This window comes from Hyperolius riggenbachi, chromosome 5 (assembly GCF_040937935.1).
Source record: "Hyperolius riggenbachi isolate aHypRig1 chromosome 5, aHypRig1.pri, whole genome shotgun sequence".
NCBI classification, from domain to species: Eukaryota; Metazoa; Chordata; class Amphibia; order Anura; family Hyperoliidae; genus Hyperolius; species Hyperolius riggenbachi.
The window spans coordinates 79,964,878-79,990,794 of NC_090650.1; the positions used below are offsets into that span (position 1 = coordinate 79,964,878).

Genomic DNA, 25,917 nt, shown 5'->3' on the forward strand with positions numbered 1-25,917 from the left:
AATCAGGCCGCCGCTGCTGAGCGGGTGGTGCGCCACGGCCACATGGACATGGTAAGAACCTTGGCGGCCAGTTTAAAAATAGCCAGATTGCAAACACTTAAAGGGGAAAAAAATTATTTGCAGTGTTGTGGTAGCGATTGATTCCTCTGAGAGGAAATAATCATTTTGCCACATTAGGTAGCAAAAGTGTATGGGCAGCTTAAAGGACAACTGAAGCAGGCAGGTTATGAATTCTGCCGTATTTATTTCCTTTTAAGCAATGCCACTTGCCTGGCAGCCACTGCCTCTTATACTTTAAGCCATAGACCCTGAACAAGCATGGTGGCAGATCAGATGTTTCAGCAGCCAAATAGCTCAGCAGGGCTGCCAGGCAACTGGTATTGTTTAATTGGAAAGAAGTATGGCAGGCTCCATATTCTTCTCACTTCATTTGTTCTTTAGGGCCCTTTTCCACCAGCGTTTTGCTGATCGTTAGTGCACCTGTGCACTTTTTCCATTAGAGCGTTTTGATTTTTCCCAAACGCAATCGTAGTGTTGCGTGATAATTGCTGCAATTGCATTTCACTCGTCCCAATTGCGCTGAGTGGAAAAAGAAGCTTTTGCGATTGCGCTTGCAAGGGGAAAAGGAGCCTTATGCTGGGATTCTCCCGCTCCATCAATTCGCCGCAGTCAATTCTCTTACCTTCCACTCGTTTTTCTTATCTTTTTCCATTCACTGCAATCGGGAATCGAGCAGCGAAACGATCGGGCAGGGGATCGGACATGTCGGAAATTATCTATTGAGCCAGCTTGATGGCTCAAAAACGAGCCGTGTATGCCCAGCATTAAGTACTTTGCTGACTTAGCATTTGCAGACTTAAGGCTCCGATGTGTGTTATCGATTGATAAGATCCAACAGGTCGGATCTTGCTACCGCCGATTCCCTGCTCGTTCCCCGCGAAGGGTCAATGGCAGGGTATCGAGTGGAAGATAAGCGGCGCCGGCGGGGACGCGGAAGAGGCGATCTGGCAGCTAATCGAGCCGCTGGATCGCTCCGATGTAGCTCCGTGTAGATGGGGCTTAAAGTTTAAAATGGGTAGGCATAAAGCGGTTTCTCCCTGACAACAATAGGAAATTAGCGTTGGACCTGCCCAGTTCTCATTGAAATAACTGGATCATTATCTTGCCCCTGGTGTGCTGCACAGATAGTGAAGGGTTTATTATATTCACTCCATATAATAGCTGTATATTTGCTTGAATGCAGATAGTATTTCTTTTTCCTTCATGTTTGCGGTCTGTGCATGTATAACAAGCATTCTGAGTGTCAGGTTGTTTTTTACCCATCAACCTATCTCTGGATTGGAGATTGCAGTTACATCATCAATTTATATTATTGTTTGCAGTTATCTATTTGCACATGTTTACTCATTGGCATGTTTGTGATTACATTGTTATTGTGGAGTCTGGTATAACTGGCAGCAGTGTCCTAGCTTGTGATTTTCCCTGGAATTCCTGTTGAAAGAATATTGTTTGGTAAAGATTACATCTTTGGTCCATGATTGGTCCATTTCCAAGCTGTACCATTTTGCATAAAATTTGCATCCGCTCATCATATTTCATTGATCGCACCGAATCACTATCTGTTGAGGAGATACAGTGACATCCAGGTTAAATTGAAGTTCTTTATGAAAGGACTGAATAAGGTGAGTGCTTTGCTTTTCTATGACCTGAATACTGGAAATGACCAGGCCAGATCACTGTTTTGGGGAGCTAGTGTGCATAGTGCTGATAAGATGGTAACGCCTGGGCAGACTGAAATAAGCTGTGAGAAATACAAAGTGATTTCTACTGCCTACCAAACATGCATTTCATTCCAGCTGCTGCACGTGGTGTGTTACAAACAATGTTTTTTTTTGCCATGTCTGAGCGCAAGCATGTCATACGATATTCATATGCACAGTTTCATGTCATTCTTCATCCTTCCTATCTGGTCTTCCCCAAGGTGGAGCCCAGGATCCTCTTGCTGACCTCTCTGAGGTTTTGAACACAGATGATGACCTTTTTGGAATACTTTCTGATGATCTTGGAAAATCATCAAGCCAAACTGGTACGTTTTTTTTCCTACGCAGCCGGTTCCCTTGTACTGATCCTCCTCCTCTATCCGTCACTGGTCCACACTACATCTCAGTGCCACAACCACCCATGTACATGTCAATGTTTTTCTCTTGGTTGCCCTTTCACTGCTTACACTGTTTTTAGTATTTAGCTTTTTTTTTTTCCCCTTTTGATTGATTTTGTTTTTGCTTTGGACATTGATATTAAGCATGCTGCCTGACAAATTCACATCCACTCTTTATTTTCTTTTTTTATAATCATCCATTTTATCTGGTTTGGGTTCTGTAGGTCTTGATTTATGCACTTTCCAGGTTGAGAATTCATCCTCTCCTTTTGGTAAGATGAACAAATCTAATGTCTCTTCCTCTAGACCTGATAGCTCTGTCTGTATCTCTGCTAGCGCTATGTATGCATGCTTCAAACTCAGCTGCTAATGCTTATTTGTGTTTGTTTCTAATTATCCTTCACTGTGCACAGAAATACTCCGTATAGGGAGGGAATTTCATCTGGGTCTGTTTTAAATACTATTTATATGAAATAAGAGGTTATTGGTTTTGCTATAGTCATATGATACTTGTAGAAGCATTTTTTTATGTCCTGTTTTGGTCTGTTTCTACATTCTCTGATTGATCGTCCTGATGGTCCCAAGTTTGCCTTTGTTAGTGAAGATGTTCATGCAATATAAATGCAGAAAAACCACTACAATCGTGTACAGGAGGCTTTACGTCATTGGGGACAGGAGTCTGTCTACCTACTGGCAACCTCCAAGTTGTGCAGCAGCCAGCAGGTAGCTTCTAGTTTTTATTTTCTGCCATGGGAAGCCATGCTTATTACAGCAAGAGATAAATGTCCTCTTGTTGCCTCCATATCGCCAGCACAGAGCACAGCATATGTATGAAACATGAATGTACTGCTTGAGGAAGACCTGGCATTCCCAGAATTGCAGGTTATTGGCAGCAAAACTGATTCAGGGATGATAGCAGTTTATTTATGAAAACAGTATGTACTGCAGCAGTCAGAGGAATCCAGAATGACTTCTATATGGAGACTGTTGTACGCTGTCTGTCTGTAGTTGTCCACTGCCTATCCGTAGTTGTCCACTGCCTGTCTGTAGTTGTCCACTGCCTGTCCGTAGTTGTCCACTGCCCAGGGCTGGATTTCTGGAAAGGCCCAGGCCTTAGGCGGACGGAGCCCAAGGATGCACCTAAACATGAAAGAGGGGTTGATAAATATGAAAAAGAAAATGAGGAGCAAAACATGAAAAGGGAAACTGATGCCCAAGGGAGCTGTTCATGAAAGAGAGGGGCTGCAGTACATGGATGTTACACATGGAAGTTGGGGGCTGCACATAGAATGGGAGGGGCACTGCTTTACATGGATGATACACATGGAAGAAGGGGCTGCACATGGAATGGTAGGGGCTGCTGTACATGGAAGCGGGAGCCCCAACATACTTGGCCTAGGGGCCCAAAAAGTTTAAATCCAGCCTTGACACCGCCTATCCGTAAGTTGTACACTGCCTGTCCATAGTTGCGATAATATAAACCCAGGTGTTGTAAGAAAGAAAATCATGGACAGCTGTAAGAACCAGGCATGGCAATGGTTGATATTCTCTGGTGGGAGTACAGACTGTATACAGACAAGAGGTTCTAATCACTTAACAAACCAGCACCTCCCCCAAAGCTGAAATGTTTTATTTTTATTCTGTAGATAGGCTCAACAGTGTTAATGTGTACAATACATAAGTGTGGTTAATATGGTTTAAAATGACACTCTGATTCAGTATGGCCAAATACATGCATAACTGATTTAGTGCTGTGTCAGTGCCGTTGTTTACATTAGGAAATGCCTTCACACAAGTCGCATGGTGCAGCGTTTACTGAAGTGCTAATAAGATTTGCACATGCATGATAAGAAATGCAGAAAAAAACGTTGCTATGAGTTAGGGGCAGGAAAGACTTTAAAAGCAGTGAGAACTTTTGAGTAGCACATGTATCAAATGAGAAACCATATACACTGTAGACAACACTCACACACACTCACACCATTTTTTTTTCCTCGAGCAATCAGCTGCACAAAGCAGGAGGTGTTATTAGTCTCTTTTTCTTTAACATACTTGCACTTATTGAAAGCCTGGCAACAGCAGGGGTGTTCAAAAGAGGGCAGACTGTATAAGGATCATGATGGTGGGGCTAGCGATTTCTTTAAAGAGAAACTCCGACCAATAATTGAACTTTATCCCAATCAGTAGCTGATACCCCCTTTTTACATGAGAAATCTATTCCTTTTCACAAACAGACCATCAGGGGGCGCTGTATAACTGATATTGTGGTGAAACCCCTTCACAAGAAACTCTTGAGTATGTACTCCTGGCAGTTTCCTGTCTGGGAACCTTGCTGCATTGTGGGAAATGGCTGTTTACAGCTGTTTCCAACTGCCAAAAAAAACATGCAGCAGCTACATCACCTGCCAACAGTAAAAATGTCACCATGTAATAAATGTCAGAATGTAAATCAGGGATTTAAAAGATTTTATAATGGACAAACACTGACTAAATCATTTATACATAATTATTGTAAAAATGAAGCACTTTTTTATTGCATTATTTTCACTGGAGTTCCTAAGTGTTGTGATCCACAGGGTAGATTCTGCAAACTGTGTGCCACCTCGCCTATTTTTTTTTCCGCAGTGTCAATAGCTGGTATAATGTTTATCTGTTGTCACAACTAATATCTTACTAACATTATCTTGTAACTCACTGGTTTGCCTATAAATGCGACAAGCTTATAATGAAGCTTGTTTACTGTGACACCAACTTGCATGTCTGCTAAAAAGTTGCATTGCTTTCCCTTTGTTTTCTATTTGCTTTCTTCTGTAAAGTCCAACTAAATTCAAAATTAAGCCAGATAAATTCGAAAAGATTAATGTAAACAGGGATAGAAGCAAAGTGTTGGCAAAAATACCTTCATTCATTCATTCAGATCTATTTGTCAATTTACTGCAGTTTATTTTTTCCTCCTCTGTAGTTTATACTGGTGTGTAGGTTCGTTAGGAGTGACCATGTAGCTCCCGAAGCAGAAAATTCATTGAATATCAGACTGCATTTCACAACATTATAACAGAAAACCTGCATCTTAAAGAGAGTCTGAAGCCCCCGAAAATCACCCTTTTTTAGCCATTCTTGTTCACACTGCACGCGTTTCGGGAACACGTGCAGGAGGCTGACATGCACGACATCAGACAGTGCATAGACTGCACTGTCTGATGTTCACACTGCATGCGTTCCGGACCAGTGTGGTGCTGCACGCATTTTTTCCTGAAACGCACGGCTGACCCATTCACTGCAGTGAATAGGATCAGCCACGCAACGCATACAAATGCGGATGGCGTGTGTTTGTATGCGATGCGTTCCGAACGCACGGCTGTCCGCGTTTGCTAATGTGAACAAGGCTATAGACATTATTTTAAAGCCTGCATGCAGTGAGTTAGAATAGCACTATACCTTACAACACAGAGATGTGAACAGGCCCATAGAACTGTATAGGCAGTGAGTTGACACATACAGAATTATTTTTCAATGCAATGCACTGCATCAAGTTCACACCAAGCAAACTGTGCTCTCTGAATTTACCAGCTTTTTATTTGGGTTTAGTTGGACTTCAAGTAAAGGGTCAGTCCCACCAGAATTGTAATTTGTGGGAAGAAAAGACATTTGATCATTCTGCTATAGTGTTATGCATTCCACTTGTCCACTTGGGTATTTTAGGATTCCCAATCATCTGAAAATGTTCCCATGCCTCCTGTTAAATGTTATATAAAATAAATTGTAAGCTCTACAAAGGCTGCTTTTGCAGATTGTGCAGAGATACTTGATGTTAATGGAGTGTTTAAAGAGAACCTAAACCAAAAATAACTTTCTAAACGAAACACATGAGCAAGTAGCCTACCTTCTGTTATTCCTATTGATCGTTTTCACCACTCCTCAGTGGCTGTAACAGCTGTAATGCAGACTTGTTTTTTTGTATGCATCATCAAAGATGGCACCTGAACTGCTCTGCTTCCCAGCGCAAAGCGGGAAACTTCTTCTCCGAGCTCATGCACTGAAGTGGAACTGTGCACAAGTGCCTTCTTGTCGGGCGCAGGGAGTGCCGGCGCATGCGCATTGCTTAGAAGGGGCCAGCTGTGTTTCTCCTGGAACGCTGCACACAGTCACCACAATATGGTCACGTGAGCGTGTGCACACATGACGCGCACTCACTAAAACAAGCCACGTGTGTACCTCTTTTAAGGAGAAAGCGATCTGTGCTAAGACACAGACAGGTCTTGGCGACATTGAGTGACTGACTCATCGACTGGACAGTAGATGGGGAACCACAGAAGCTATTAGAGAGGACGGAGGGCAAAACTAAAAGTGCAGACACTGCGTTAAGTGCCTGCTTTACTTGAAAAAAATATGTATTGAGATATTTTTGCATAAAACCATTGGTTTAGGTTTCCTTTAAGATATACCACTTAACATCATTATTATGCCTCTGTGATTGTAAGACCATAAATTCTATCCCCCTTGCAATTGTAACCTTGAGACTACAAATACAACTAATTTCAACTTTGATGTTGAAACTGGCCAAAAGTTTTTTTGATAGAATGGAGAGGCACCACTTTTTTGTAGCCACTTGGTTTCCATTGTGGAGATTTTTCCCAACTTCCTGTTTTCAACGACAACAGTCACTGGAACAGGAAGTACGGACACTCTCAACTGGGGGCATAGAGAAAGTAGAATTGACAGCTTCTTTTACTGAATTGCAAATTGTATTGTTAGTTCAGCCTGTGTTCCCAGTAGTGAGTTTCCTTTCTTCCTGTTCTTTATGGCAGCGGTTCAAACCCTTCCTCACTATCCCAGAAGCTGAACTGTAAAATATGAACACTATGGTCAGGGCTCTGCGATAGCCTTCAGTGATTCATGGACTTTAGCTTGTAGGTGGTCATTTCCTCATTTTTAGCATTAAAAAAAATCAGGTCTGTGAATTAAAAAAAACAAAAACTTTCAAGTACCTTTTTAATGATGAGAAAAAAGGCAAAGGAAAAAAAATGGAGCGCAAACAGTGATTAGAGATGAAACCCAACGAGGTTTAAATACAGAGGGCTCATCTGGTTATTAATGCTGGGGTACACAGCCTTTTAATCACCAGTCTGGTCTTCTTATTGCGGGTAATACCGCACTGCCTGGCCGACTGCCTCCCAAGCTTACGACATTTATTGCCAAGTATTTAACCCGTACTAGCTGGGTACACTCCTCACCCAGTGCCATTCCATCTACCCACACCGGATTCGAGGACGAATATCTCCAGGGATTTCTCCAACCCATCACTGAACACTGGACATTGCTTCAGGCCAAGTCCCCGCCGCAGGTGGGACAAAAGTGTGACAGCTGGAGGACCTCCACAGGGTACCCTGCATTAATCACCAGGTGAGACCTGTCCATTTGAGCCTGGTTTGGTTTAATCTTCAATCGCAGTGTAGGCTCCTTTTTTTCCTTTGTCTTTTCTACTAGTACTGTATTCATACTGTATTACATGCATTCATTGAGGCAGCACCTGAAATTCTAAAAGCATCCTGTTGATTGCTCGTTGATCACTTGCTAACAGTCAATCTCACTGTTCCTACTCACCTTTTAATAATGAGATCTCTGCTGCTACCTTCTGGAATTGCAGACTGAGCCCAACATCCCAGGGTAATGATGCACCACTACTCACCCCTCTGTTTTATAGGAAGGGCATAGCTTGGACTGCCATAGTCAGGCGATGTCAGATTTAGCCTGGTAGTGTGAGCCAGCAAGAGGAAAACCGTGATCACATAATTACTGCTTTTAACTATTAAATTGGCACTTAAATACCAGGACTGCCAGAGTTCATGAACCCTGTGAATAAATCCTATTATTAAAATTAATTTCTATTATTTAATGTCTATAACACTTCCCTAAACTTATAATGTTGCTTTGCACTATTCGTAATCCCTTTTGTAACATAACTGTAGGCCTAATCCATAATACATCCTCACTTTAACCCCATCCTGATACTACTGTATCTAGCTAGGAAGTTTAATCCCTTAATTTAAAATATGTTGTAAATTAAATATATGGAGTTAGAGCTCTGGAGATCAGTGGCACCAAACAGAATGGTTTCAAACATCTTAGCATTACAAATGGAATTAACACAGAATGAGCTGAAAACTGATCCATCGATCTGGAATGGACTGACTCTTTACACTAAGCAACACTTTCCCCTCAAAGGATTCTTTTTTGAGTCGGGTTTCGCTGCTGAGTTCTTTTCCGATGTGTTATCTTATGGTAGCTTTTTTATGGTTTGTCTCTGCAGCTGGGCTTGATGTAGGGACAGTGTCGGAAGAATCATCATCAATGCCTCAAGCCAGTGTCCCTCAGGGCTCGCGACACTTAAGTGAAGACCAACTGGATGCAATTCTCAGCCCTGAACTTGACAAAATGGTTACAGAAGGTAAGCACCAGTGTTGTAACTACAATTCATGGATCGCCCCAGTGTAACTTTGCTCCCCCCCCCCCTTCCACATCGTCTTCACACCTATAGTCACATAGACACCTGGGGCCATGTGCAATTCACTTTTTCACCTAGGAGATAATTTTTTATCTTCGATTTAAAATAACTTTTCAGCAATTTTCAACTAAACAAGTACCAAAAAGTAGGTGAAAAAATACTATCAAAATTATTTTCAGTATGTTCTTGCTTCAAAAGCATTTTATTGACAAGTTTAAAATAATCACCTAGGAAAAAACTCAGGTGAAAAAAGTGAATTGCATATTGACCTGATTGGTCTGAAGTACAGTCCCCTTTATGTGAGGAAGGGAAGGTTAGTAGTTGAGGGCTCCCCACAGCTCTTGGCTCCCCTGCGATTGCTGGGGCTGATCTCCCCTCTAGTTACGCCCCCGTTGAGCTCTATTTTTCTTCTACTTATTCTATTACCTACTGTATGGGGTAAGAATCCCATTTATATACTAAACATTTTTAATTTTGTGAATCCCTTTCTTTGGTTAACAATGTGGTATTTATTTCTATGCGAGTCCCCTTCCCTGTTTTTGCTTTATTATCCTAATCTTGTTGAGCAGTGAGTACTTCCCTCACCTCTTGTATGTCTAGTACTGAGGATAAATACTAGGAAGGGTATGTACACACATCCAATTTTAATTGGCCAATGATTGCCCAATTTCTGACTTCCGTGTACTATGAGAGCTTTCCTACACAGTCTATTCATAGTATTCAGAATCTGTAAGCCCTCATACTGCATGGAGGTGATAAAATTGGTAAGTGATTGGCAAATCAAAATTGGATGTGTATGCGCCCTAAGAAAAGGATGTCGAGCATATCCCAAGCTTCCCAGACAAAGTGTGATAGTGAGCCGAATTCATGGCACCTCCATCTCTTCCAGAGCTTGTTCAAGTAGCGATCCTAAAAATGTCTGTCTGCAGGCCACATAGGAGTCTCGTGATTTTGGTTGTTCCCTTAAGAGGAGCCCAATGTGAGAGGGATATGGGGACTGTCATATTTATTTCCTTTTAAACAATACCAGTTGCCTGGCATTCCTGCTTATCTCTGGCTGCAGTAGTATCTGAATCACACACCTGAAACAAGCATGCAGTTAATCCAATCAGACTTCAATCAGTCTTAAGTCAGAACCATCTGATTGGCATGCTTGTTCAGGGTCTATAACTAAAACCATTTGGGGCACAGGATGAGCAGGAAACAAATGTGACAGACAAAACACAGAACATTTATATCATGCTTTTCTCCTTGCGGACTTAAAAGGGAACTGGTGAGGTATATGGAGGCTGCCATGTATATTTCCTTTTAAGCAATACCAGTTGCCTGGCAGCCCTGCTGATCCTCTGCCTCTAATACTATTAGCCATAGCCCCTGAACAAGTATGCAGCAGATCAGGTGTTTCAGACTTTAAAGTCAGATTTGACAAGACTAGCTACATGCTTGTTTCTGGTGTTATTCAGATACTACTGCAGAGAAATAGACCAGCAGGGCTGCCAGGCAACTGGTATTGATTAAAAGGAAATAAATATGGCAGCCTCCGTATACCTCTTACTTCAGTTCCCCTTTAAAGCATCAGAGCTGCAGCCACTAGGGTGTGATCAGTAGGCAGTAGTAGTGTTATGGAGTCTTGCCCAAGGTCTCCTATTGAATAGGTGTTGGCTTACTGAACAGGAAGCGCCGAGATTTGCACCCTGGTCTCCTGTGTCAGAGGCAGAGCTCTTAACCAGTACACTACATATGTCTCTCACCTCGGGTTCCCTATAAATACAAGGGATTTGCTTTGCTCTACTTGGAACATCTACCACCTTGTATTAATGCCCAAGTTTTGGTGCATTTTTTTTAATATGCTTGTAATAAAACATTGTTTTCAAGCCAGAGTTCACCCTTCTGTAAATTTCCGTTGTTAGTTAATAGATGACCGTGCTTTTACTAGGTTTGATGCAGCTATAACAGAGCAGTTCCCCTTGTAAAAGTTCCATGTACCAGATACCCCAATACGGAGCTCCCGGCAATGTTTCCTCAGCACTGAGCCATCACCTGACCCAGGCTATTTTCTCCCTCTCCCTGGTGCACCATGTCTTAGCTCCTCGTTTTCACTCGAGCAGCCTTCATCTCCCTGCTCCCTCCTCCTCTAATCGCAGTCACTTTAAAGCCATGCTATAGTGATAGTAAACTACTTGGCCAGGTCCCTTGAAGTTTAGCATTTGGGGATTTTTACTGTAATAGCATAAGGAGCTTCAGCAACAAACAATCTAAACTTTACTTAAATTTGCATGGGGCATGTGTGGGTTTCCTCTGGACACTTTGGCTTCATCCTTTCTCCAAATGCATACTGGTAGTTGACTTGCTTTCCCCATGAGGGGCATATTGGACTATGGTAGCAACATGAACTCTTCAATAGACTCAGTATAGTTATGTGAAAAAAGTCAGCACCATACAAATGTGTAGTATTAATTAACTTTAAAGGGAACCTGAGATGAGAAGCGTTTCAGGTTCATACTTGGGACCTCCTTAAGGCTGCTCGTCCCTTGCCGTCGTCTCCCCAAGTGACTCCGGTCCCCCGCAATTCAGCCCGAAAGCCTGGCTGAGTTGCGCTTCATCGTGCACTCGCTCCCCCGTAATGCTCCTGTCCCTGTGAGCATTCTGCGCCTGCACAAGCACAGAATGCTCCCAGCCACAGGAACGACTTGGCCAGGCTTTCGGGCTGAATTGTGGGGGATCGGAGCCACCCGGGGAGACAGCGAGGGACGAGCGGCCTAATGGGGTTTTAAAGGAATCATCAACAGTTTTAAGGCTCTCCAATCTACTTAACCGTAGCTTCCTCCAGCTCCTTCCCAGGGACATCGCAGTCCACGGCTCGGTGTTCCCGCCGGTACTTAGGTCGGCCTCGTACTGCACCTGCACAAGCGCCACTGTCAATCACGGCCACGTTGTCCGTGGTGTACTGCGCAGTAGTCCTCGCAGTAGTTCTGTGCCTGCGCAGAACACCACGGACACTGTGGCTGTGATTGAAAGCGGCGCAGTACGAAGCAGACTTCGAGGTCGGCCTAAGTACCGGCGGGGACATCGGGCCACTGGCAGCGTACAAAGCTGCGTCGTGGGACATTACTCTGGGAAGGAAAGCCCCAGGTAAGTATGGAACTCCAGGTAAGTAAGTAAGTATGGAACCTGAGACTCTTCTCGTCTCAGGTACACTTTAACTTCACAAAGGCGGTTTGTACTTTACAGAGTTATATTTTTTAGAAAAGTTGGTAATATTTCAAGAGACATCATTGCCGATGTGCTGCAACCTCCATTGATCTTTCACGAGCCCTTTTCTCTGCAGTGACGTTTGTAGCTGGAGAGATTGATTGATTTATAAATATCTGTTCTTTTCCGTTAGCCGGGCGCATCCTCTAGGTGGCGATAGAACTCCAGCAGAGTTACATCTTTCCCTACTATCCATGGTGGCCTGAAGGGGGAATAGTAATTATCACCACCTAGAGGATGCGCCGGGCTAACGGAAAAGTACCTAAATATCTCTGTAATAACTGCTGACAAGATGAATAGAATTGATAACTCGACCTGGTACTAAATCACAAATGTAGTATACTGTGCATTCTTTTAGCTGGAGAAGATGGCATTGACAGTACTATCATAGCATTAGTTGTCTTTTATAATGGCAGAAAATACAGGTGAAACTCAAACAATTAGAATATGGGGCAAAAGTCCATTTATTTCGGAAAGTTGAACCTAATATATAAAATAGGAACCCTAGCTGATGAGTCTGATGAGCCTAGATTATTGAACATTTTCACAATATTTTAATAGTCTAAGATTTGGAATTTGGGATTTTCATAAGCTGTAAGCCATAATCACCAAAATTATAAGAAATAAAGGCTTGAAATATCTCGTCTAATTCATAAATTTGGTTCACCTTTTAAGCTGAATTAGTGAAATAAATGGACTTTCGCACCATATTCTAATTTTTCGAGTTTCACCCGTATTTTCTGCCATTATAAAAGACAACTAATGCTTACATCAACCAATCAAATTATTTTTCTAAACATTCACTGGTAAATAAAAAAAAAAAAAAAAAAAAAAAAACTGAAAACAATATCACATTGGTTTAGTCCAGCACTGGGCAAACTACGGCCCGGCCCATGTACGCTGCAGGTGGCCGGATTCCCCTCCTTCCCTCCCTATAAAATAGCCAGCGAGCAGCGGGGGATTTTGAATCTTGCCTCCGCTAACGTAAGTCAGGCGTCATCTCCATGGCAACAGGATGCCAGGTGACATCAGGAAGTTAAGGCAGCCAGCATGTAATAAGCTGGCACGTCCTGACGTCCCGTCATGTGACGTCCTGTTGCCATGGAGATAGCGTGGCACTTCTGTGAGCGGAGGTGAGTTTCAAAATCCCCTGCTACCCCGCTCCCTATTTTAGGGGGGGGGGGGGGATTTAAAGAATGCGGTCCGGGCCGCGTAAAGTTTGCCCTAGCCTGGTTTAGTCACTGACTATTCATATTCATCTATTCACTTAATAACTTTCAAATCTATTTTTCTACCCTCTGTCCATCAGGTGCAATTTTGGGGAAACTTTACAAAATTCCAGGTAATTATGATCATCCCAGGTTTACACTTTAACATCGCTCCAGATGATTTTCACTAGAAAGTGCCCTTTTTTAAATATTTGGTTGCTGCTTTCTTTGTTGGGTTTGCAGAGCTTGAAGGAAAAGATGTTGAAGATTTATTTACTGCTGTGCTGAGTCCTGTAGCCACCCATCCGCCATCTTTGCCACAACCGCCACCACCTTCAGCTCATCCTCATCCTCCACATACACAGCTCTTGCCTTTGCAAAACCAGGGTAAGTTGAAGTCCTGGTTCCAGCCTTTGCTTAGCATAAAGGCCTGGTGAAGATTGCTCCTGAAGTCTAGATTCATGTGTTCATTCGTTTCACATTGTCAGTTTCTTATCCTTTTTGCGGCAGTCAGTTTTACCAGAGCTACTTAAGATGACCCTTGATGTGCACTAGTTGCCTGCAATTGGTCATTCCCAGGAATTGAGGTCAATCAGTGCTAAGAGGCAGGGTCAGTGAAATCACGATTACTCCTAGTGTGGTAATAAAAGAAACATTATCACACTATAGCCGCGCCAGTATTCTGTATCACCGTTTGTGATCCAAGCACTTCCTAGAAATAAAAACACAGCAGACCAGGCCTTCTCATAGTGAGTATCGTCTCATCAGTGACACCCTTGTGCAATTGCACACACTGCGTGAGGGATTAAAGTGCTATCACCAGGGTAGATTCTATCCTTCCCTGCTCACCAGAGGATTTCTTGTCAGTACTGCATATCACAAAACGTCCATGCCGTTTAGAACCTTAAAAACAATCAAACGTATTCTCATAGCATAAAACTGCTTTAATAGGCTCCCAATGGCCCCCAAATTAAAACTGCGTACATAAAACTTTCTTGCGTATTAGCATATCACAATACCACATCGCCGCCAGCTCCGGTCACCTCTCACATGCCCAGGCCGCGTCTCCTACGGAGCCCCTGATGAGTCACAACTTGGCACGTGGCGAAACGCGTAGGGCGGAGCTTGGAGGACGCACGCTGTACTACCACCGATCGTAGGAGACGCGGCCTGGGCATGTGAGAGGTGACCGGAGCTGGCGGCGATGTGGTATTGTGATATGCTAATACGCAAGAAAGTTTTATGTACGCAGTTTTAATTTGGGGGCCATTGGGAGCCTATTAAAGCGGTTTTATGCTATGAGAATACGTTTGATTGTTTTTAAGGTTCTAAACGGCATGGACGTTTTGTGATATGCAGTACTGACAAGAAATCCTCTGGTGAGCAGGGAAGGATAGAATCTACCCTGGTGATAGCACTTTAATCCCTCACGCAGTGTGTGCAATTGCACAAGGGTGTCACTGATGAGACGATGCTCACTATGAGAAGGCCTGGTCTGCTGTGTTTTTATTTCTAGTAAGTGCTTGGATCACAAACGGTGATACAGAATACTGGCGTGGCTATAGTGTGATAATTAACGTGACTGGGACTTGTCTTCGTGCATAGTCAGCAGCCTATCAAGGAAAGTGAGGACTGAGCGCAACATCACGGTGAAAATAAAAGAAACATTACATCTACATCATTCCTATAGACAAGAGGCAATCATTTATTACCGAAGAATGTACGATCAATGCAATAGAAGACTTCTAGGAAATCGTTATAAGTACATTCAAAGCCCAGCTATACCCAAAATTTAACACTGCAAATTCTGTTGATTAGTCTAATGATAAGTTTTCTCACTGAGAGCTAACTTTTTTTTTCAATAGAAAAATATTTGTAGCTGTGCTTGCTGCAGCTGTGCAGCTATATCCATACAGGCTTAAAGCGGACCTGTTCTCAGAATTTCCTCTCTGCTTTAAAAGATACACAGCAGCATAATAACCATTAAACAAAAAACATTTTTGTTACAGCTGATACAAATCCTAAAATAAATCTGCAGCGTTTCTACTTCCTGATTCATGAAAGCAGACATATTGTTAACCTCCTGTACTTTCAAATGGCCTTATCTGCCATAGGCAGTCATGTGACACAGGGAGAGATCAGATTACAACTTGTGATTAGACTCAAATGAGGGGGGAATTAGACAAGCTAAACTCTCTAAATACATACAGGGTGCATTTCTCTATGTATTTCCTCAGTCCTGTGTGAGAGTTCAGGTCCACTTTAAAGATCTGTAATAATAATAAAATAGTGCCCCTGGGGGGTACTTACCTTGGGAGGGGGAATCCTCTGGATCCTAATGAGGCTTCATCCTCCGGGATCCAGCGTTGGCAGCCTTGTAAATATTTACCTTCCGCACTCCTGCCCAGGTGCAGTAGTGGCTTTCCGATGGGCTCTGGTGGAAATAGTCGAGCCTTATCAGGTCCACTCTATTGCGCAGGCAGTTCGCTGCTGCGCAGTAGAGCGGACCTGAAGGTAAATATTGCAGGCACTACTGTGTCACAGCTGGCAGGCTTGTCAGCATTTTTTTTTCAGAGGCTGCCAGCGCTAGATTCCCCCTGGCTACAGAAGACGGATGAAGCTTCATTAGGATCCAAAAGGCTTCCCCCTCCCGAGGTAAGTACTATCTCAGGAGTCCCCAAACTTTTTCTGTTAAGGGCCGGGTCATCATACTTCAAACTAATGGGGGCCGGACTATACTTAATACTGTATGATGTACAAAACATTGCATTGAACCTAGGTAGTGTAAACTATTACTAGTTTACACAGGCAGCCCTTTTGTCTCCAATTTAACCAAAGCAGATATTATGCCCCCAATACAGCATGTGCAGATAGTAAAAAACCTCTTTTAGCCAGACAGTAAAGCATACTCAGGGAGCAACCTGTCGTCCAATTGGACAGCAGTGTCACATGATGCCGAATTGGATTGGAAGTCAACGAATGACTGCTCTCTGGCTTCCCTGTGGATTGATGGTACCAGCAGTGCTATTCTATATGCGAGACATCAATATTTAAAGATGCAGTGGACCGCATCTACAAGTAATACATTTTGTAAGTGGGGGCCGGTGAGAAAGCCTCAGGGGGCCGAATTTGGCCCGTGGGCCTTAGTTTGAGGACCATTGTACTATCTGAAGGCTGGACTATCTGGATTATCCAAATGCTTCCCTCTACATAGGTAATTCTCTAAAAAATAATTATCTGGGTTGCCTTGGGTTCACTTCCCACAGCTATTTAAAAGAAAAAGTATAAATATTTGTGTAGCTTTAGGGTATATATTTTGCTACAATTGCTGTGCAAATCAGTGAAGCAGGGCAGCTTATCTAGAAGATGGGATCTGAAGCTGACAGCTGTGTGTCACTTTGCAAGCACTTGCAGAGAAAACCTGAAGTGTGAAACTACCTTCAGGTTTCATACTCAAGTAGAGGAAAGGTATAGAGCCTTCCTGTTCCTCCATGCGGCCAATTGTTACTCCCCTGTCTGTAAAGCTGTTCAGCCGAACAGCTCTTCAGAACTACTCGTGTCCCTGAGTCGTGTGAAAGGCAAGTCCAGACTCGCACATGCGCGGTAGCAATGCACTCGTCCTCAGAAAGGAGACACAAGTAGTTCTCAAGAAGAACGGAAAAGCTCTATACTATCCAGAGCCTTCCCTCTACTTGGGTAAGTATCAAACCTGAAGGGAATTTTCACACTTCAGGTATCCTGTAATAAAAAAAACACAGGTGAGCGGAATGTAAAGGTTGGCATACACTACAATGATACTTTTACTAGTTCTAAACCTCAAATCTAATGAAAAACTATGAAAACCATGGAGTTTTCCATCAATTTTATAATGGAGTATTATGCATTCCTGGCAGAAGCACATGGAGGAAAGGCAACCTTGGGTGAAATCTGTACATGAGCCATGTTTGCATAGCTTTGTGCTGCAGCAAACGGAACATGCACGGCTGCACAGATGCAATCGTTATTAGACAAGATTATATGAATGCCAGCAAATCTATTGTTTGCATTAAATACTGGAATGCTGTCTGTTTTTGCACAGCAATACCTGTAGACTGGACTTTGTTGGCTGAAACAGCTGATATCTGACATTTTGGCAGAGCATCTATTCTAAGAGAGATTTTTGGTCTTACGTCCCTTTGGCACCAAGCATTCGGAGAGTGTCTTGTATACACGGTGCTATAGAAATACAAAATAATAATAAAAATAGTACTTCTGCACCATAAGACATTCAATCGAGGTTTTTGGCTTATAGGCCCAGTTTTAGCAGATAATGCTCTGAGTTGCCTATGGGCTTGTTGGCCTAGCAGATGGTACACTGGCACTAGGTGCTTGCTGGTCTACCATCTGCTGACTAAAGTACTGAACTATGTCTGAGGCCAACGTTCGCCTGTGAAAATAAGTAATGTTATCACCCAAGCAATTTAGAATGAGTGTTGGATTTTTTATTTTTTTTATGTATTCTTTTATGCGTAGTGATTTATCACAAGACCACATTTCCATACAAAGGCACATTAGAATAATATACCTAATTCCACTGATAGTGTGGTTTATAGTATTTTGCAGAAGGTAGCTCGAATGGAGTTATCATAGCAGCAGTGTTCTTGGCTAGCACAGCTCGGTAAACTTTTTATATTGGACAAAAGGAAATTAATGTATCATATGAAATGTTTTTCTTTGTTATGCTTATTGAGATGAAAAAAAATACATATTGCATTCATTTATTTTTCTCAGGTGATGGCCTTTTCTCAAGAATGCCCATGGTGAATGGTTTGTTGCCACCCAATCCACACTTACAGCACAATCCCCTTGCCTCAGGGCATGGACTTGGCCCTTTCTCCCCCTTAACACAGCAACAGTTTTCAGATAACAGGTAAGCTTGTTATTAACATAATTTGTTTGATAAAATAGTAATCTGCACTGCTGTCTATGGATGCCTTTCTATGGCAGCTCTCTATTAGTAGAGAAAATTATACTCACTGTGATTTTTAAAATAAAATCGGGCTGCCACAGCTACTGTTTAAAATTAATATTGTGTTAAGCTAAAAAAAAGAAGCAGAAGTAATGGCCCTTTGAACTTTTCTGCGGTAAAACATCATCACCTGTCTTCTCCATGACAGATAATAGGCTTTTGGCTTCTATTTACTTTTCAGGAAACCTGACTGAATCTGAAAAGCTATTTCACAAGCTCTTTTGCATTATAACACCTCAAGTTTTTCTCTCCAGGAACTTTAAAGCTCTGTGTGTAACCCTTCCAATGCTGGTCTAGTAAAAAAACAATGCTGGTTGCATATAATATGCTGTAAATAATGTTTCAGAGCAAAGTTGAAATGTAGGGTTATATTCCGCTTTAAAGTGCACCCAAACTCTTGCACAGCACTTAATGAAAAGTCTTTATTCCACAAATAATTGCTAAAAAAAAACCCATGCTCCCTTGTTCCTTTGTTTGTATAGCCAGATCAACATATCTTATTAGTAGCTGTCAACAGACTATCTGTATCAAAATCTGATATCACATCTGATCCTCTGCCTCCCAAACATTTGGGAGGCAGAGGATCAGATGTGATGTCAGATTTTGATAACTTGCTGTGGTTCCTTTCAAATCTGAGCATCTGGGCAATGGGGAAAGCTCAGCAGCTCAACCCAGAGTCAAGCATTGTGACTGACAGTGTGCAAGCAGCTGTTACAGCCGGGCCCATTGCCAGTGTAGAGCTACTGCAGGTAGTATTCCTTACTTCTGTATAGCATTATCTGACCTGAGAAGAGTCACTGTGATCTTGTGACCAGATCAGGACCCAGGTGGGGGATCGCTGCAGGGAGGGTAGGAAGGTCAAAGCGGGCGGGGATCGCTGGAGGGGAAGGGGGAGAGAGAGAGAGAGGAAGGCCTGCAATTTCTCTGCTTCTCCGGGTCCGGAACAGGTTAGCTGTAAATAAGGCGACACAAGGTGAGGTAAAAATGGGGAGCTCCGTTTACACTCAGATTGCCTTTGAAAATAACGTTTAAACCATATTGATGTTTGCACAACACATCAAATGTATATTTTGTTTTGAATAATATATTTTTCTTTCTTAGGGAAAAAAACCCAGTCTACTCCGGCATGGTGAATGATCCCAGTGGTGCGTGGGGAGCACAGGTTCAGGTTGCAGAGGCAGAGGCAGATACTATGTCCAGCGCACAGAGGAGTACACTGAAATGGGAGAAAGAGGAATCCCTCGGGGAAATGGCAACTGTGGCCCCTGTGCTGTATACCAACATCAATTTCCCACACCTGAAGGAGGAGTTCCCTGGTAAGACTAAAGTTTAAGTAGTTCAGCTCTGCTTGTTATTTTTAAATCAATTATTTTTCATAACTACTAAACTCACGTGTGCTTAATTTTATCTAGCCATGATATAACCCTGATTCGCCATACTGCCCCTTTAATGTTTGTGGCCAGCATAATCTTTTGATCAGAAGTGTGTGATGAGCGTTCTGTTTTTATCTTTATACTTACATGGCGATCTAGGTACTTTAAAAAGGTGTATTTTCTTCCTTTTAAAACAGGTTTAATCGCCATTACAGATATTTTTGTGTAAAGTTGTTGTTGTTTTTTCCCGATCACGGCACATTTCTCTGTTTTATCTAGACTGGTCAACAAGAGTAAAGCAAATTGCAAAACTCTGGAGAAAAGCCAGTTCACAAGAGCGAGCCCCATATGTGGTAAGTAGGCCTCAGATTTCATCCAAAGATAAGGAAATGTTGTATTTATTTACACATACTGTATGTACTCACTAGTAGTGGTGATCATTCTGAGTAGTTACGAGTATGTAGCTACATGGAATCGAAATGTAAAGGGCAACTGTCGCAAGAGGTATCGAAATGTAAAGGACAACTGTCGCAAGAGGTATGTGGCGCCTGCCATATTAATTTTCTTTTCAACAATACTAGTTACCTGGCTCTACTGCTGATCTATTTGGCTTTTGGCTGCAGTTGTATCCGAATAACACCAGAAACAAGCATGCAGCTAATTTAGTCAGATCTGACAAAAATGTCAGAAACACCTGATCTGCTGCCTGCTTGTTCAGGGTCAATGGCTAAAAATATTAAGAGGCAGAGGATCAGCAGGTCTGCTTAAAAGGAAATAAAAACGGCAGCCTCCACATATCTCTCGCTACAGTTATCCTTCAAATGAGATCCAGCAGGGTGGGGTGTTTGGGGACAAGTGTTGTTTCTTCTCACTTTGGAGCACACAACAAGCAAACATTCCTCAGTGATGCTCCAGCAGTAAAGATGTCCCCCGACCTTTGATAAAATAAATAATTTAAATCAGGGAGTGGAAAGATTTTACGATGAGAAAACCTTGACTGAATAATTTGTCTTATTAATAATTATTTTCAAGTAAGGTGAGATAATACCAAATCAATTTTTTATTTCCAGCAAAAGGCTAGAGACAACCGTGCAGCTCTACGAATCAACAAAGTGCAAATGTCAAATGACTCCTTGAAGCGCCAGCAGCAGGAGGTTATTGACAACTCCCGCATTGACTCTGATCTCTTTAAAGATCCCCTGAAACAGAGAGAGTCTGAACACGAGCAAGAGTGGAAGTACAGACAGGTACAGGGTTTATTATTCCAGAACTTATTGTTCTGTATATTACATTTTGTAGATCATCTAGAGTATGTTGATTTGGCTTTGTCCATGATATGATGGATTGTGTGCTATAGATTCAATTTAGTGCTGAAATACATAAAAAAAAATTGGATGATTTGCTGCATGTGGCTACAGAGGCCGGTGTGTGATGCAGAACAGGGTAGATGGTGCTGGAGATTGAGGGAGCTTTTTTTTTTTTGCCATAGTGGCATTGCAGTATCATGTGTAGGTTATTTGTGTTTATTTAGGCTAGAGCCATAAAGTAAGCATTTATGATGCTATTTTTCAAGAAATTTAAAAATTTGATCAGAACATTAAAAACTTAAAGGGACTCCGAGCAGTGCAGAAACTATGGAAAGATGCATATCATTTTCAAGCTCTCTTTCTCCTCTTCCCAATGATATATAAATCTTTCTGACGACCCCTAAATCGCCGCCCTACGCCTTTTAGTTTTCGCTATTTTCGCGATTGAAATTGCCGGCTGCGATTTCGATCGTGAAAATAGAGAAAACTAAAAGGCGTAGGGCGACGATTTAGGGGGTCGTCAGAAAGAGGAGAAAGAGAGCTTTAAAATGATATCCATCTTTCCATAGTTACATTGTATAACACAGGGTGACTTTTTCCTAAAGTCAGCAGCTCCATTCTGCTGAATGATAATATTAACTGGTGGGAAGAGGTGCCCATAAAAATAAAATACATTGGAAACACTAAAAAGGAGAGGAAGAGGTTGGCCTACCTCTCCAAAAAACACATGTCAATCGTACATCGATCCGTGAAAAGGTTTTGATGTTACTTTGATTGGTTTTTTTCCTGCACACAAGTCAATGCGTTTCGCAGGTGTAACTTGATTCCTCAGGTTCAAATCAGGTAAGAAATAGTGCAGGAGCCCTTACGGACAAAATATTTTGCATCTTAACGGGGGTGCCTAGTGTAGGCCTCCTTGTACCCCCAAGATGCAAAGTATTTTGCTTGGGCTAACTCCTGGAGGATATAGCAGTGAGGTAGTTTTTGATCCTGCATATTCTGATAAACAGATGCATTTTGCTAATTATATGCCATTTTATTTAGTCAATAGACGTGAGGCAGCCAGTATATGTCAGGTGACACCTGGTCTGAGCACACACCCCTGTTTTCTTAGTTTGCAGCAAAGTATCAGGTTGTGCCTAGTAATACAACAGTATAATATCCATATATTACACATATTATTTTTTTAGCTAACACCACCTTGGTGTATATCATATTTTGAAAACATTTTGTAAACTTACAAATAAAAGAACCTTATTCAGGTATTCTTAAACATTTTTATGCATTAATGGCCCCTCTGCATACAGTTTAATTTTAATTTATTTAATTCAGCTTTTACTGTGAGAATGATGGACTGAAATCATCCCATCCCATCTTTCCTGTCCCAAAAACACAGAAAGAAGTTAGAAGAAATCTCCCCAGAGGAATTAAAAACATTTCCACATCTGTCAGTTGTCAGCCGAAAAGGTCCTTTCTTGGGAGGTTTTCATCCAATATCTGTTTAAGTAACAGTGGTAAAAGTTTGGGCTCTGCCTCATTTTCTGTTCCAGCACAGAAAGCCATAGAGACCAGAAATGAGGTAAAAATTCCCAGCATGAATAAAGTGTAAAAACTTGACTAGTTCTCACTCATTTCATTCTAAGTAAAATGAAAACATTTTTAATATTGTATAGAACTGCATAATAATAATATCCCTGAAATTTTGATATTGCAGCAAATGCGCCAGAAAAGTAAACAGCAGGCAAAGATTGAAGCAACTCAAAAACTAGAGCAAGTAAAGAATGAGCAGCAGCAGCAACAGTTTGGATCCCAACAGCATTCGAGCCAATCAGGAAGTGATACCCCAAACAGTGGTGTACAGAGTCCTTTAACACCCCAGCCTGGGAACATGTCTCCACTTCAGCAGAGCTTTGGTAAAGATATGTTTGGAAAACAGAGTGGATCATTCTCTGATGATGTTTTCCTAAAGCCACAAGCACCACCTCCAACTCCCACGAGATTACCTTTACAGGACCCTCTGCAGCTATCTGCATCTTCTCAGCCACATTCACCACAGATGTTTTCTCCTGGCTCTTCCAACTCTAGACCATCTTCTCCCTATGACCCATATGCTAAAATGGTAGGAACACCAAGACCTCCACCTGCAGGTCAAAATTTTCACAGAAGGAACTCTGGGTCACCCATGGATATTTGTCCTCCAAGGCACATACCTGGAAATGAGTCCTCTGACACTCGACCATCCCCTATAAGAGACTCTTGTTCATCCCCTTCCAGTTCTGACCTCTCATTCAAAATGGAGATGCAGAGGAGCATGGGTTCCTCGGAACCTTTTTCCAAGCCTTTAGGATTGTCAAGATTGCCTCATAACACAGATCAGATGTTAGATGGCTCATTATGTCCAGTAAACAGCGAGTCTTTTTCAAAGCATTCTTCCAGAACTGAAATATATCAAAGACAACAAATGCAACAAAATAAAGTAGATACTTGTTCAAGATCTCCTCTCACTCCCACAACAGGTCTTTCACCTGGTAGCCCTACTCCATTTAAGACTCCTATGCGACCACCTCAGTCTCCACAGGAAACGTATAGTTCACTTCCCACAACACCCCGACGTATGTCTGCAGATCCATATGAAAGACCTGTTTTGACCCCAAGACCCACTGAGCCTTTTTCCCATGACCCCTACAACCAAGCACCTCACAGCAGTCGTCCATCTCTCAATGAGCCATTTGCACACCCTAATAGACTAATGCGTCAACTTAGTGACCCTCAATCAGTTTCTTTGTCTAGATCAAGTGCCCAGGATCCATATTCTCAGCCTCCAGGAACTCCACGTCCAGCAAATAACCCATATTTGCAATCGCCAAATGCTCCAAGACCTTCAGCAGTTGACCATTATCTTCAACAGCCACCTACTCCTCGACCACCTGCACAAACACTGGACCCTTATAGCCAGCCTCCATCCACTCCTAGACCAGTTATGGGAGATGTGTTTGTTCAGCCAAGCATAAATAAAAGACTTCATGATTCCTTTGCAAGTTCACCTGCAGCTGCACGGGTTGCTGCAGATCCATATGCTCAACCACCTGGAACACCAAGGCCTATGCCTTCAGATCCATACTCACAACCACCTGGAACCCCAAGGCCTATGCCTTCAGATCCATATTCGCAACCACCTGGAACGCCAAGGCCTATGCCTTCAGATCCATATTCGCAACCACCTGGAACACCAAGGCCTATGCCTTCAGATCCATATTCGCAACCACCTGGAACACCAAGGCCTATGCCTTCAGATCCATACTCACAACCACCTGGAACACCAAGGCCTATGCCTTCAGATCCATACTCACAACCACCTAGTACGCCAAGACCTATGCCTTCAGATCCTTACTCGCAACCACCTAGTACACCAAGGCCTATGCCCTCAGATCCATACTTGCAACCACCTAGTACACCAAGGCCTATGCCTTCAGATCCTTATTCTCAGCCACCAGGAACCCCAAGACCAGTTTCTTCAGATCCATATTCACAACCACCTTCAACTCCAAGACCAGCACCCTTAGATCCATATGCTCAACCACCTGGAACTCCAAGGCCAGCTCCTTTAGATCCATACTCTCAGCCACCTGCAACTCCAAGACCAGCACCCTTAGATCCATATGCTAAACCACCTGGAACGCCAAGACCAGCACCTTCAGATTCATATCCACAACCCATCCTGGCAGACCCATATGCGCAGCAACCTGGCACACCAAGGCCTCTTTCCATAGACTCCTTTTCTCAAATGAATCGAAATCCTAGGCCTATCCTTTCTGACCCTTACGCTCAGCCACTAAGAACGCCAATGCCTGGTGGTTCAGAAAATTTTAATCGATTGTCAGTGGTTCGATCTATAGTGATGTCCAACCAAGAGTCATTAATGCAAAATTCTCAAAGCAGGGGGGCTCCATACATCAGAGCCCCAGAACTGAACTCCCAAAATCCACGACTGACTGGCTCAGGTTCGACAGACCTGTATAGTCATTCCTCATCTGGCCTTAACCAGGATCCTTATGAACAGCCACCAGCCACTCCTCATATGCAGACAGGGGATGGATTTGTGGACCCCCATGAAATGGTTGATCAGCAAAGATCGTTCCCAGAAGAAATTTTGATTGGATCTTCCAGTATTCCTGCCAGCCCCAAAGGTCAGCAGTTTGCCAATATGCCACTAACGCCTGGCATACCTGATGGACAGAATTCACTGAATCTTCCTATGGCAGAGGCTGAAGAAAAAGTAAGACAGGTATTTTATTTATTTTTGCAATGCACATTTATTATGTTAATTGATGTCCAGTTTTTGTGTTCATTCATATTCTATAAAAATGGTTAAGAAATCAAAAATTGTGCCAGGGTATGTAAACTTATAAGCACAACTATTTGTATTTGTATTTAGAGATCTTTTCCTCTTTTTTTTGTTGCCTATTATGCGAATCCTGAAGGCCCTTTTATGCTAGGTACACACCATACAATTTTGTGTTAGATGGTTTGATAGATCATTTCCGTTATGCCCGATATTGTTTTCGACCATTTTTCTGGTCAATTTCTCATAGAAGTGAATGGAAATCGATGATAGTAAAGAGAATCGAGCAGAAAATCGGATGGAGAATGGAAAATCGACAGAAAAAAACACATTGTGTGTACCTAGCATTAAGGTCTTCACTTTCATAGCCACCACTCGTCAGCAACTCTCAATTTAAAGCGGAACTGTAATTTTGCTGTAAACAAACAGTTTCACTTACCTGGGGCTTCCCCAAGCCCCCAGCAGCCGTCCTGCCCGGGCCTCCATTCTCCCGCCGTGGCTAAGCTTCGTTACTGCACACTTGTAAAGCGACGGCAACTGCGCACCCTGGTCTACGCAAAGCTTTCTTCGCGTTCCAGCCCGCAATAGCGTCCTGCGCTAATAGCAGGACACTATTGCGGGCTGGAAGTCGAAGAAAGCTTCGCGTAGCCCGGGGTGCGCAGACGCAGTTGCCGTCGACTTACAAGTCAGCGGTAACGAAGCTTAACCATGGCGGGAGAAGGGAGGATCGTGGAGGATCGGCACGGGACAGGACAGCTGCTGGG

The 25,917-nt window shown here is 42.7% G+C and overlaps 1 protein-coding gene across 13 annotated transcripts in view; it reads left to right on the forward strand.

The window, feature by feature from the left end:
• KMT2C (lysine methyltransferase 2C) overlaps positions 1–25,917 on the forward strand; it is a 302,604-nt gene that overhangs the window by 222,444 nt on the left and 54,243 nt on the right. For 7 of the 13 annotated variants that reach the window (XM_068235894.1, XM_068235898.1, XM_068235895.1 and 4 more), the window contains 11 exons: positions 1,982–2,086; positions 2,383–2,430; positions 8,469–8,606; positions 13,225–13,257; positions 13,367–13,510; positions 17,894–18,032; positions 19,233–19,447; positions 19,784–19,857; positions 20,575–20,751; positions 22,208–22,390; positions 22,526–25,096. In XM_068235894.1, coding sequence (XP_068091995.1) covers positions 1,982–2,086; positions 2,383–2,430; positions 8,469–8,606; positions 13,225–13,257; positions 13,367–13,510; positions 17,894–18,032; positions 19,233–19,447; positions 19,784–19,857; positions 20,575–20,751; positions 22,208–22,390; positions 22,526–25,096 — 3,827 coding nt within the window. The remainder of the gene's footprint in view (positions 1–1,981; positions 2,087–2,382; positions 2,431–8,468; positions 8,607–13,224; positions 13,258–13,366; positions 13,511–17,893; positions 18,033–19,232; positions 19,448–19,783; positions 19,858–20,574; positions 20,752–22,207; positions 22,391–22,525; positions 25,097–25,917) is intronic. The other 6 variants (XM_068235906.1, XM_068235904.1, XM_068235907.1 and 3 more) reach the window with 4 other exon arrangements.